We start from the raw sequence: 12,138 nt of genomic DNA, 5'->3' as shown, positions 1-12,138 counted from the left end.
GGAAGGTTCTTAACAAGTGCACAGAATGCTACTCTGTATTATACTGTTCAGCCACTAGGTGGCCCCATGTGTAAAATTCCCCATTTAAATGAACCTCAGTCATACCTGGCAGAGCATTAGAGGATCTTATGATGAACACATCTGATGTGTATAAGCAAGCACGGTAGCCATGCTCCATCTGGTACCGAGGCACATGACGTGGTGTCAGGAGTGGGTTAAGAACAGAAAGAGAAGGAAAACAGCAACAAGGGTTGTAGATAGAAGGAACAAAGCAACAAAAGTTGAAGGGTGGTATGTTGATGATACCCCGCAATGCTCCAGAGAACTTCAGCTTTGACAAACCTTCAGAATGGACAGATTGGAAATACGATTTTGCATTTCAAGAAAGATTCACAAGGAAACTGGAGATATGCTGGCATCATCTTTAATTTATGCTAGGGGCAAACAAGCAGAAAATATCTTTAAAGCCTGTGACTTCACTGAAGGTAGTCACAAAGATTACTGCCAAAGAGTTCTGGCTATGTTTGATGCATATCTTATACCCCTGAGAAATGTGGTTTATGAAAGAGCATGTTTCCACTAGAGAAATGCACTGGGATGCATTAACAGGTATGTTGTAAACAAGACACGAGAAGTCATTCTTCTGTCTACTCTGAGCTGTTTAGGCCTCAACTAGAGTATTGTGTCCAGTTCTGGGCACCGCATTTCAAGAAAGATGTGGAGAAAGATGTGGAGAGGGTCCGGAGAAGAGCAACAAGAATGATTAAAGGTCATGAGAACATGACCTATGAAGGAAGGCTGAAAGAATTGGGTTTATTTAGTTTGGAAAAGAGAAGACTGAGAGGGGACATGATAGCAGTTTTCAGGTATCTAAAACGGTGTCATCAGGAGGAAGGAGAAAACTTGTTCACCTTAGCCTCTAATGATAGAACAAGAAGCAATGGACTTAAACTGCAGCAAGGGAGATTTAGGTTGGACATTAGGAAAAAGTTCCTAACTGTCAGGGTAGTTAAACACTGGAATGAATTGCCTCGGGAGGTTGTGGAATCTCCATCTCTGGAGATATTTAAGAGTAGTTTAGATAAATGTCTATCAGGGACGGTCTAGACAGTATTTGGTCCTGCCATGAGGGCAGGGGACTGGACTCGATGACCTCTAGAGGTCCCTTCCAGTCCTAGAATCTATGAATTCAAGAACCGGGGAGGAAATGTTGAATGTTTTATAAGAGCTCTGGATACATTGGCTGAAAACTGATTTTGGGAATGCAAAACATGGAAATATCAGAGATAGGTTGGTTAGTGGGCTAACAGATGAAAACCTTTCAGAAGAGCTACAACTGAAGAGTGATTTAACCCTAGCCACAGCTATTCAAATAGCAAAGCAGTCTGAACTGGTGAAACAGCAAAACCAAGAGAAAGTTAACATACTTGAAAAGCTTGAAACTAGTTTAGAAACTGTAAAAAGACAGTTGAATGTTAAAAGTTACTCTAATAAAACCCCTGAGGCAAGGAGAGAAAACTCTCAGGCTAAGAGGAAAAAATTGCAGCCTACACAAGATGTGGAAAAAGTCATATCCCAAGAGAAGATGTATGCCCAGCCAGAGGCACATGGTGTAATAAATGCATGAAATATGGGCATGCTCACTGTGAATAATTTGTATCAAATGAAGACAGCATGTGAAGAAAGGAGGAACTCAAGTGCAGCCTTTCCAAACTTTTCTAACTTCTCTCCCATTGAGGGGGGACGAGAGGCCTTGCGGCAGGTATCCAAAGTGATTATTGGTTGGCTTAGGTGCATATTCTGAGGGACTGAAATTCATCCCTGTGCGGAGGGCCTGCTGACAGTCAACACATACCTTGAGTCCTAATTTAGCCCAGAGAGGATGGGTGCAGGTATCCCCGCTGCTCAGAGGGCTGACCTAGGGTTGAAGTGGTGCATCAGCAGCCTGCTGCAGAGATTGAATTTCACTGCCTCTTGTATCCCTCCTGGTTCTGTTGCATGCTGATTCCTGCTTGCAGCCATACATGTGCAGAAGGAGCATTTATGGATACAGCTAGGTAAAGGTTTGAAAAGCAGCTCAGCAGCAGTCTGGGCATTGCTGGGAAGCAGAGCTGCGCTGCCACTTTCCTTTCATTGCCTCTTGTTCTACAAGTGCAAAATAAAACCCAGCCCCAGCCCCTGCCCCTCCTTGTTCCTGTTTGTTTGGGGAACAGCTCCCTGGAGGCTTCATGGGCACATGCATCATTAGGGGAAGGGAATTGTACTGAAACAGCTGTCGTATGCACTGAAGGGAAATTCACTCAAAGAGGTTACAGCCTTAACTGATGCAGGCATGCTACAGCCCGTGCTAGGGGGTGATGTACAGCTGTCCAAGCTCCTGGGGACAGAAAGGAAAGCTGGCCTTGTGCTTCAGACACTGGGCTGAGATCTGGGTTCAGGCCCTGGCTCTCCCACAGACTCCTTGGGTGACCTTGGGAAAGATTCTTGTGGTGCCTCATACCCCACCTGTAAATAATACTCCTTCAGTTCTTCCATGCTTTCGCTGGTTACACTGCAAGCTGTTTGGGGCAAGGATTGTCTCTGACTCTGTGTCTGTGCAGCATCAGGTACAATGGGGTCTGGATCGGATTTGAGAGGGGTCTAGGTCTCACGGTCATATCAATACCTCTACCTCCTGGGTTTTTAAAACAATGAGATACAATGTCATTTTACTACCAGGCTTTTCTCTAACAGTCAGGAGGCTCTGGGGTGTATTTTATGGGGCTGTGATTACAGGTGTCTGGGAGTGGGAGGCACTTGGCACTCCACAATGCCCGAGAGGCCAGTATAAACCAAACCCTTCTCCTAGCTGATTGTTTAATTAAGCCAGCAATGGGACGTGGAGCCGAGCAGGACGACGACAATGGAACCAGCACACATGCTCAGTCCTGAGTTGGAGCTGTGTGAGCCGATGCCGGGGACAGCAGACTCTGCCGTTCTGCTCACAGGCCACACAAGCAAAGCCGGCCCTGTGGCTTCAGCGAACACTGCCCTCTCAAGAGTCTGTCCCCCGGCCGCTCGCTTGGGATGGCCCTTGAGTCAGGTGTTTGCAGGAAGAAGGACCAGTGCTGCTGGCACCAGTGAGCACAGGTGGAGAGTGCAGGACCAGCTGCTAGAGACCCAGAGAGGCCCCGTCACTAGTGGGCTTTCCCTCAGCTGCAGCTTAACAGAGCTGAGCAGGAGACGGAGCGTTTGCTTCACTCCTGCCGGACCACAAAGATCCCAAGTAGCCATATGACACTTCTCTGAACAGGGGGTGGGAGAGACAGGCTGCGGGGGAGGGGGTCTCTGCTTTGCTGGTATGTGCATGAATCAGTCCCTTTGCACGCACAGGCCGAGGTTCCTGTAGGCTAATGTCATACGCCAGGCCCAGGCTGAGCCAGCTGGAGGCCAGCATTGCATCTAGTCAGCCAGGCTGAATGTCTCCCTATCTACGGGCATGTCCACACTGCAGAGGAAAACCCGTGGCACCGAGTCTCAGAGCCCAGGCCCATTGGCTGGGGCTTGGGCTGCAAGGCTAAGCACAGCCGCATAGCCGCTCCCACTCGGGCTGGAGCCTGGGCTCCGAAACCCAGCGAGGGGGGTGGGTCTCTGACCTGGGCTGCAAGCCCCTCCCACCACGCGGGGTTTTTGAGCCCAGGCTCCAGCCCAAGTGGGACTGTCCACGTTGCTATTTTTAGCCCTGCAGCCCAAGTCAATGGACCTAGGCCTGAGAGTTGATGCTGCAGGTTTTTCTTAGCAGTGTAGATGTGCCCTACAGGTTCCTACATGGCGCCAGTCACTGCAGGGTCTGAGCACCGAACGTGTCTTAGTCCCTTTATCCTCCGGATACCCCTGTGCAGGGCCGCATGACTAGGAATGAATGAACATCCCTAGAGTCTTGAGCTGTTCATTAACTCCGCTTACCCAGGAATTAGCTCAAGTTACAATCAAAGACCCTTGTCTATACAGACCCTTACAGCAAACACTCGGGCTTCCAAACTGGGGACACATCTGCTTTTAACAGAAGGGAATTACCTAGCCCAGGCATTCCTATTCCCCTGAATTCTACTCCTCACCCCTTTGTTTAGTATATTTGTACAAGGTGTTTGTCCAGCACCTACCTCAAGAGGATCCTTGGTGCTGTGGTCATACAAAGAACATTGGCCTTTAGCTGTCCACAACAATAGCACCTTGGGAAGCCATGGCTTTGGCGATACATAGTAGTCCAGCATAAAACAGGCTAAACGTTCATAGGCTACAAAAGAGAATTTACTGGGAGACCTAAGGAGTGTGCTGGAGCTGAAGCTGCCAGGGGATTAACTCATTAACTTGCTGTGTAACCGTTCCAGTTAAGGAATAGTCTCTTTCATACATTAGGTGGCCAAGTGATGAGAAGCTGCATCTGAAAACAGCTTTTATAATCCTCTAAGCAACATAAAAACAGAAGACAGGCCAGCGTGAAATTCACCAGCCCTGGCCCCTTGCAAACTCACAAACACAGCTGCGTGGGCTCCTTGAAAGGAAGAACTACTCTCAGAATGCAGCAGGTTGGAACAACTCCTCGACCCCACATCTGACATTAACCACCTGCTAGAGACCTTCATCACAATTAATAAACAGCAGCAAGCTCTTCTATAGCACTTGGAAGGGGTTAAACCTACCTCCAGGCTGCGAGATCACTGGTTTCCAGGCAAGAGACTATTTGTTAGAAACCCAGCAATCTGGATATTTGTTCTTTACAGAAGTCACCTAGTTCATTTCAATGTTATCTGTGCAATAAGATTCAACTCTGATACACAGGAGTTAGATCTCAGCAGGACAGTGGCCTCATCCAACTATCCAATTAGCATACCCCCAGTGACAACAGCTGATTTTCCATAGATTCCTGAAAAAAACAAAACAAAACAAAACAAAACAAAACAAAACAAAAAAACCAATGGGTCCTCCAAAAGCAAAGGAAACCAAGCCACACAGGTTTCTTTAAAATTAGATATTTTATTTATTTGTTTCATACATGCAGCAAATAGAATAAAGATTATATGTCCATCTAAAAGTAGGTATTTAGGAGAATCTTTTGACAAACACACAGCAGGTATTACATGGTGTAGAAAACTTGTCAGATACTTGCAGGTGAAATTAAATTCAAACACAAACTGATTAACAAAGGCAGTTTTCAATTTTGTGGTTGGTTGTTTTAATTGCCACTTGGAACACGATCCTAAAAAGAACCGACTTGGAATTCTGAGGACATTTCCATGCATGGAGCATGTTGCTTGGGGTTTCTCCCACCAATTACAAGCTCAAGGGCACAACTGCTACTGCAGAAGCAGAGAAGCTGCAGCATTTGTTTGCTCGAGGTAATTCTAGAAGCTAAAACAACATGAGCCCAGTCATTTGCACAGTATCTATCCTGCTAAAAGCCATCGTCACACTGATCCCATTTGCACCGGAGTTCCTGGGCTCAATATGCTCATCAGGGAATATTTACGGCCCACATCCCCTTTGAGATCTCATCCCTGGCTACGAATCTGGTGACACACAAAGCTGCGTTGGTTTAAAGATGGAATTTAAATTCGATTTAGTTAAACCTGTGCAAAAGGCTATGGGGATGCTCTAAGAGTGGCTTCTAACGAATAAACTTAAATGGATTAGGAACAAGAGTAACGTAAACCAAAATGAGCTACACTTACAGCCAGTACCCTGGTGTAACTTTAAAAAACAATTTGGGTTAGATTGGTGGCATTTCTGTGTGCAGACAAGGCTGAGCTCTGAAACTAAGGAAGTGGAAGGGACTTGGTTTAGGTGGCAGATTAAGTCCCTCACACAGTGCTCAGTTCTCCTCCGCATGGCGCTGTACGTATACGTTTACACCTGTGTGCTGTGGGTAAGCACCATTTCTGAGCCAGCAGTATTCACATCTAAATTGCACAGGTGTAAATGATGATGCAAAAGGCATGTGCAAGGGAGAATCATGTCCGGTGTCTGGTGACACAAATCACTTTGTAAAAATCCACACCTGGTTGCAATCTGTGGTGGAGCATGGACCTGAACCCTGGTCTCTCCAGTGAGCACCAGGGGTAACCTCTGGACCATTCTCCTATCAGAGAAGCTTTGCATATGGCAGGGAGCTGGGGAATCTCAGTCTGCCCCCAGGGCTGTACGTTAGTTGTGAGGCCATGTGCTGGGGCGGGGGTGATCAGAGAGAGGAAATGAGAATCCTGATGTAAAACGCTCCTACACCTGACTTGAGATCATGGTGGGTCCTGGCCATACACTTGTATCTCATGGGGACAGACTAAGCCCAGAGGGAAAAGTTTGGTGGGATGGGAGGGTCTTAACCTGGATTTTGGTGCCAGGTCCTTTTTTGTCTTTTTAAAACAGATTGTCCCTGTGCCTAAGCCAGGCACATTAAAACAAAACCAAACAAACATTGGCACAAATAGCAGAGGGGGAAGCAGCATGTTTATGGCTAGCGCTAACTGCCCGGCACATCAGCAGCATACGCACAACACTGGAAACTCCTGCAGCAAAACACAGGCATGCTTGAAACACGCTCACTGACATGCCCACTATCAGCATCAATCCAACATGACACCAATTAGAGCAATGCTCTCGAGTCCAGTTTAGATTCTACACTTACAAATCAAAGCGAATTAAACCCTGAACATCCCGATTTCTCCCCGAGTGAGAGACTCAGAACCTTGGCCTCTTGGAACCAAACCCACTGCAGCGGCAGTTTAAACGAGCCAGATTTTAAAAAGCAGAGAGAGGCGGTTTTACTTCTCCGCTGTTTTTCTAAAAACAAACTAAATAGCATCAGGGCTGGTGAAATCTTTGCTCTGATGTAAATATGAACGTTGGGAAATGAAGCTTGAAAAAGCAAAGCAGCCCTGCCTCAACAGCTGCTGTACCTGAGCTCAATCTGCATATGTTCTACTTTGCATACAACTACCCAACAACCACAGGGAGACACCAGCTAAACACAGTGCTGAATGCATGACCTGCTCAAGGCTCCATTTTGGGACAGTTCTGGGTAATGCCTCTTAGGGGCCTGATTTACACAGACGCTGACCAATGGGCCATAGACCAACATAAGGGGCAAACAGAAAATAGCGAAACCACCTGAGTTCCCTGGACGCCCCGTGCCTGTGATGTTCAAAGGTCCAGATTCCATGCACAGGCAGAGGAGTGAGGGCTCACCTCCTTTACAGTAATCTTGGGGTTCAGAAAGACATCAGCCTTTGAACACAGGAGCAGCTCACCCAACAGTCTGCTCAGCCTGGCTGCCAGCTTTAGACACTTCTCTCTCGGAGCACTTCCTGCTCCCCGTCCAGAAGCAGCGATTACACAGCACTCTCTCTAAAGAGGGCAGTGCACCCCATCCTGACATCACCAGGCTGCCTCCTGGAGAGCCACAGGAGGTAAATTACCCTGGGGTAAATCAGGGGTGGCACCAATGAAATCACCAGTGTAAATCCAGTGAGAGACCAGCATCAGGCTCTGATCATCACTATGACTCTTAATTCAGCCCTGCCTCTGCTAGACTGTTCTACATATGAAATCTAACCCTCTGACATTTACACTAGAAAGGCGGCAGTGGCCCAGGTGTGCTGCTGTTAGTCATGTAGACACTTACAGAGGTGGAAGGGGATCTTCCTTCACCATAGTAAATTCCCCTGGAGAATTATTCCTCTGGTTGAGTGACCTGTCAGGATCTCCCTGCTTTCCAGTGTGGAGTCCTCCTCTTTTAGTCTCAGGCTCACGGGACACCCCTTTGAGCATCCTTGCCATCATATTTCTAGACTCTTCTCTTTCCATGCCTCCCTCCAGCCTGCACTCTTGGTCTCTGACGGAGCCATGCCAACGTGCATTCCAAGGGGGCCACCTGTCCCGCTGTCATTTTTACACAGTGTTATTCAGACCGCAGCACACATGAGTGCTGGCAGGGCTTGTCTGAAGTCTCTCAGTGGTTAAGATCCTCCCAAAGTGCTGGTTCTTTTTCCAGTCAGCAAACTGCAGCAAGCAGAGTCAACCATGTCAAGGCTTGTCACTTTGTCCTTCCATGGCAGCGTCCTTACAAATCTGCATGTCAGCTGCTGGGCAGATTTTTCCATTTCACACGTGTCCATAAAACAGTCTGAAAACAAACCTTGAAAAAAATCTTTGGGCAGTGGCAGGACAGGCAGCGCCTGGATAAACAAACTCAAAGGCCTGGTCCGGCAGACCGCGAAGCGGATGAGGCTTTATGCATGGACTTCACTGGACTCTGGATCAGGCCTTGCCTAAGGGGGGTCAAGGACTGGGAGCTTAGGTGCTGGTCTTGCAGTTACTGATACATGTGCTTAGCTTTACCCGGGTGCGCAACCCAGACTACTCCCATGAGCACAGTTAAGCGCATGTGCAACTGTTTGTAGGATGGGAGCTGTAGGAAGTTCTTGTGGTAGAAGGTGACTGTGTTCTTTAGCTTTTAAGCAGATCTCACTCCATGCAGAATTGTCACTCAAACATCCCGAAATGTCTAAAACAAAAGCCTCTTCTCTAGACTGCAGGTAAAAAAATTGCATATGGTAAAGTTACCACGGTACCTTCCTTGCCATAAAGTAAATCACAATATTCCACGATCAAACAGGATGTGGCAGGGTATTAAAATTTTAAAATACAAGAGAGACAAATTAAAAAAAACATTCACCATTTAAGTAATACTAACTTTGTAGCAATATATTTGACAGTTACAGTAACACAAGTCAGCTGTGATCTGCAGAAGAAACTAAGGCATCTTCTGCAATATATGCCGCAGTTATGAGAACTTTCATAATAAATTCAAACCAAATCTTCCCTGGTCGTGGCATTATGCAAAGTTCCCCATGTACCTCCTAACTGATCTGGCACAATTTGCAGTTTTAATTTATTTTTTTTTTAATTTTGCCTCCTCAAATACAGATCATTGCATGCTCAAGGAGACCAAGAATACACCGTGCTCCAAAGAAGCAGCATGTCTGGCCTCCATTAAATTCAGGAATGGAACAGAGTAATCTAGGGTTGTTTGGACACTTTTCATGGCCCATGGATGAGCTAAAAACAGTTGTTCCTTGTATTTAGCAGCTTTTTTCCCTTAAATCCTTTTAAAAAAAACATTCAAAAGGCAAAGTTTGAGGTTTATAAAAGACCTACAAACCACTATTTTCTCTATAGGATTCCATATAACTCATAAGATTCCTGCCTCTATTTTTCACTATATTCATTAATGTAAATACACATTTATTCAAATTGGTACTGTTTAAAAACAAAAAAATTATTGGAAACCAAACCAACTTGCATACAATGAGACAAGACTAACAATCAGTGTTTCCAAATGTACACACTTAATTCTTGTATTTGTGCCTAAAGAAAGAGTAAGAATAGCTAGCCAGCTGAAGGACTAGCAGTTGACCTTGACTGGCTTTGCTCTTCCATATGGCATGTTGCTACATGCATCTTGAAATTATTTATTAAAAATATCAGCTGGAATATTTTTGTAAAATTTAGAATTTCTAAAATGATACATCTGGTCCTGGGTTACTAAATAAAACCTTGAAAACAGAAATTTGGAGTAAAACTATGTAAACCGGGGCATGTGGAAAATTAATTACATTGTGCATCTAGATAATAGCAAAGGGTGTACACTATAAAAAAGTTACCTTTAGAAATAGCCCTCAATAGTGCCCTCTCCTAATGGGCATATTTTCAGTTGCTAAACTGTAAACCGAGCTTGCAAATGTGTGTGTTTTGGTAGAATATTAATATCCTTTACAGAGCTGTTAACTTTCAACAGTGTCTGTGAAAAAAACAAGAGAAAGATTTATAAGAGTGTTGTCATAGTATATCAAAACTGCAAACTGTTGCAGATGTTTAAAAAAAATCCCACCTTTTACTTAGGAAAAACACGTGTTCTGATTTCCTAGAACTAGAATGAAATTCATTTGGTAGTGTGAGGCCTGAGTAATAGGAACAAAATGATTATTGTATTGAAATGCACACGTTTACAGGAGGCTAACGAGGAAGCCAGCTTCACTGAGCCAGTGTGACTGTATATACAATGCATTAAAAATATAAATGTGTCTATACGCAGACTTCTTCACACTGATCAAATTCAACTTTCAATTCTTGAACAAAAGGCGCTTCTAAGACAACTTCACAGTCATTGCAAGCTGCAGTACAACAGTTTAAAACAACAACCACGCTTAGCATTCCAAGGAAACAATTTTTGAATAATTAAAAGTTTACCAGAATCTCAGTATCTGATTTTAAAAATTACAAAGACTGTAGCAATTTTGTATTTAGAGACAATATTCAGATCTGTTTAAAAATTCTATTGGTTACCATTATTGGTAGTGTCTAGAAGTATTACCTCTGGCTGTTACCTCACAAACTAAATATTTCCAGATGTAGGAACCACGCTAGCAAGTGATACATACATATAAAGGCCTCCTAAAATAAAGTTATCTCCACATTTCAAATGAGCGTATGTATACATGTATGCACCGTTAATCCCGGAAGACTAGTGTTGATATTTACATGGCGATCTGAAGGTTTGGACTGCAAGCACAGGAGGTGGCATTTGCATCTTGTCTAAACATTAATGACAAATTCTGGATTAGTATAGGAGAATCCAGCAAACTCGGTCTGATCCAGGTTCATGATGAAGAGTTTGTCAGTAGGTGTGAGTTCCACAGGCTGCCTGGTGAACTCTTTGTCGAAGTTGGACGTGTCTCGTTTGTCTTTCTGTCAAATGGAAAGCACAAAATTAAACACAATCAAAAGGGAGAGAAAAATACAAGAGAAATCCCAGCAAGGTGAATGTCTGTAATACCATATGCATGTTCAGAGCGATCGATGCTGCCCGTTCTTTAGGATTTGCACATGGCATGTATACATATATTCTTAATTTTTTTTTTTAAAGAAAATTACACATTAGATTAGGTACACTACATTCAAATACTCAGCAGTAGCCTTTATACACATCAATGCAATTGGGTACAGTGTGCAAAAACAAGAAAGCATTTATCTAACACTTCAAAATACCCAACAAAAGTTGTAGTGGCATGATGACAGCACAGTACGGTACAGAAGGGACATGGCATTCACAGCTGGAAAATTCTCCCCTCACCCACCAATCCAGCAGCTTTAAAAAAGAAAACTAACAGAACAGTTTCTCAACATGCAAAACTTTCACTGGAAACACTGATTTGCTATCTACGGTAAGAGTGTCCCGGAGAAAGCAACAAGCCACAATATTGGAAGTAAACAATTTACTATGATTTCAGCATACATACAAAACTCATCAGCCATAAAAGTTTGGTGGTAGCAGATAATTTCCCCCCTTTTTCTGTTAGTAGTCTGACATTTTTAGCTGAGCTGCGGTATCATCTTGATTTCCATATTGTGTTATCTGTTTAATTTGAGATGAGTATATGATTTTCTCCAGGGTCACACATAAAATATACAGTGGGTCCAAAAACTTGGTGTAAAAATAAAATTACATAGATGCTACCTTTTCTAAATCCAGATCATCACAGAAATATAGACTGTACAATTAGACCAAAGGAAAAAGAATTATCGTCTCAGTTAGGCCGACATTCTATTAGCATGCAAGACCCAATTTGTTAAACAAAAAGATCTATGCAGTTCTTAATACTAATTTGTGTCATGGATCTTGCCTGTGTAAACTAAGATACATGCTGGCTGTAATGCATGAAGAAAGCTTGGCTGGTGTATGAACCCAGTAGCAGCAAAAACACAATAGAAGCACCAGAAATACCTCATCAGTAAAGAAATATCCAGAGGGGAACTTGTATTGTTACTAAAGATGGCAGATGTTGCAGTGTGTAAATAACAGTATAGTTCCAATGCTGAGGAAACCTACGAGAATTCTATGTGATGACTGAAACAGGATGCAGGCCGGTGACCTACCACAGCTATTCCATGCAATAGAGTGATAATATTTAGGTGTTACGTAGCACTTTTCATCAGTATAAAAGTATGTGATCAAGGGAATGGGGGCATTTAATCATTCACAGAGCTCACCCGGGTGTTCGTAAGGTGCTCATCACATGGTGTCTAAGCAAAGAGGATCAGTAA

At 44.1% G+C, this 12,138-nt stretch overlaps 1 protein-coding gene across 3 annotated transcripts in view; it reads right to left on the bottom strand.

Annotated features, from left to right (window-relative positions):
* Window positions 1-5,034: 5,034 nt before the first annotated feature.
* Window positions 5,035-12,138, bottom strand: part of PRKCB (protein kinase C beta) — a 254,791-nt gene continuing 247,687 nt past the window's right edge. The window contains exons 17-18 of one of the 3 annotated variants that reach the window (XR_004002305.1): window positions 10,576-10,782; window positions 5,035-8,606 (exon numbers count right to left, since the gene is read on the bottom strand). Coding sequence is in view for 1 of the 3 variants with exons in the window: in XM_030577510.1 (XP_030433370.1) it covers window positions 10,630-10,782 (153 nt within the window). In the remaining 2 variants the exon portion in view is untranslated. Of the gene's footprint in view, window positions 10,783-12,138 lie in introns of all 3 variants that reach the window. The other 2 variants (XR_004002306.1, XM_030577510.1) reach the window with 2 other exon arrangements.

Source organism: Gopherus evgoodei, chromosome 10 (assembly GCF_007399415.2).
Source record: "Gopherus evgoodei ecotype Sinaloan lineage chromosome 10, rGopEvg1_v1.p, whole genome shotgun sequence".
Classification (NCBI taxonomy): Eukaryota; Metazoa; Chordata; order Testudines; family Testudinidae; genus Gopherus; species Gopherus evgoodei.
The sequence above is the reverse complement of the archived record's forward strand: the minus strand, read 5'-3'. Positions and strand labels throughout refer to the sequence as shown.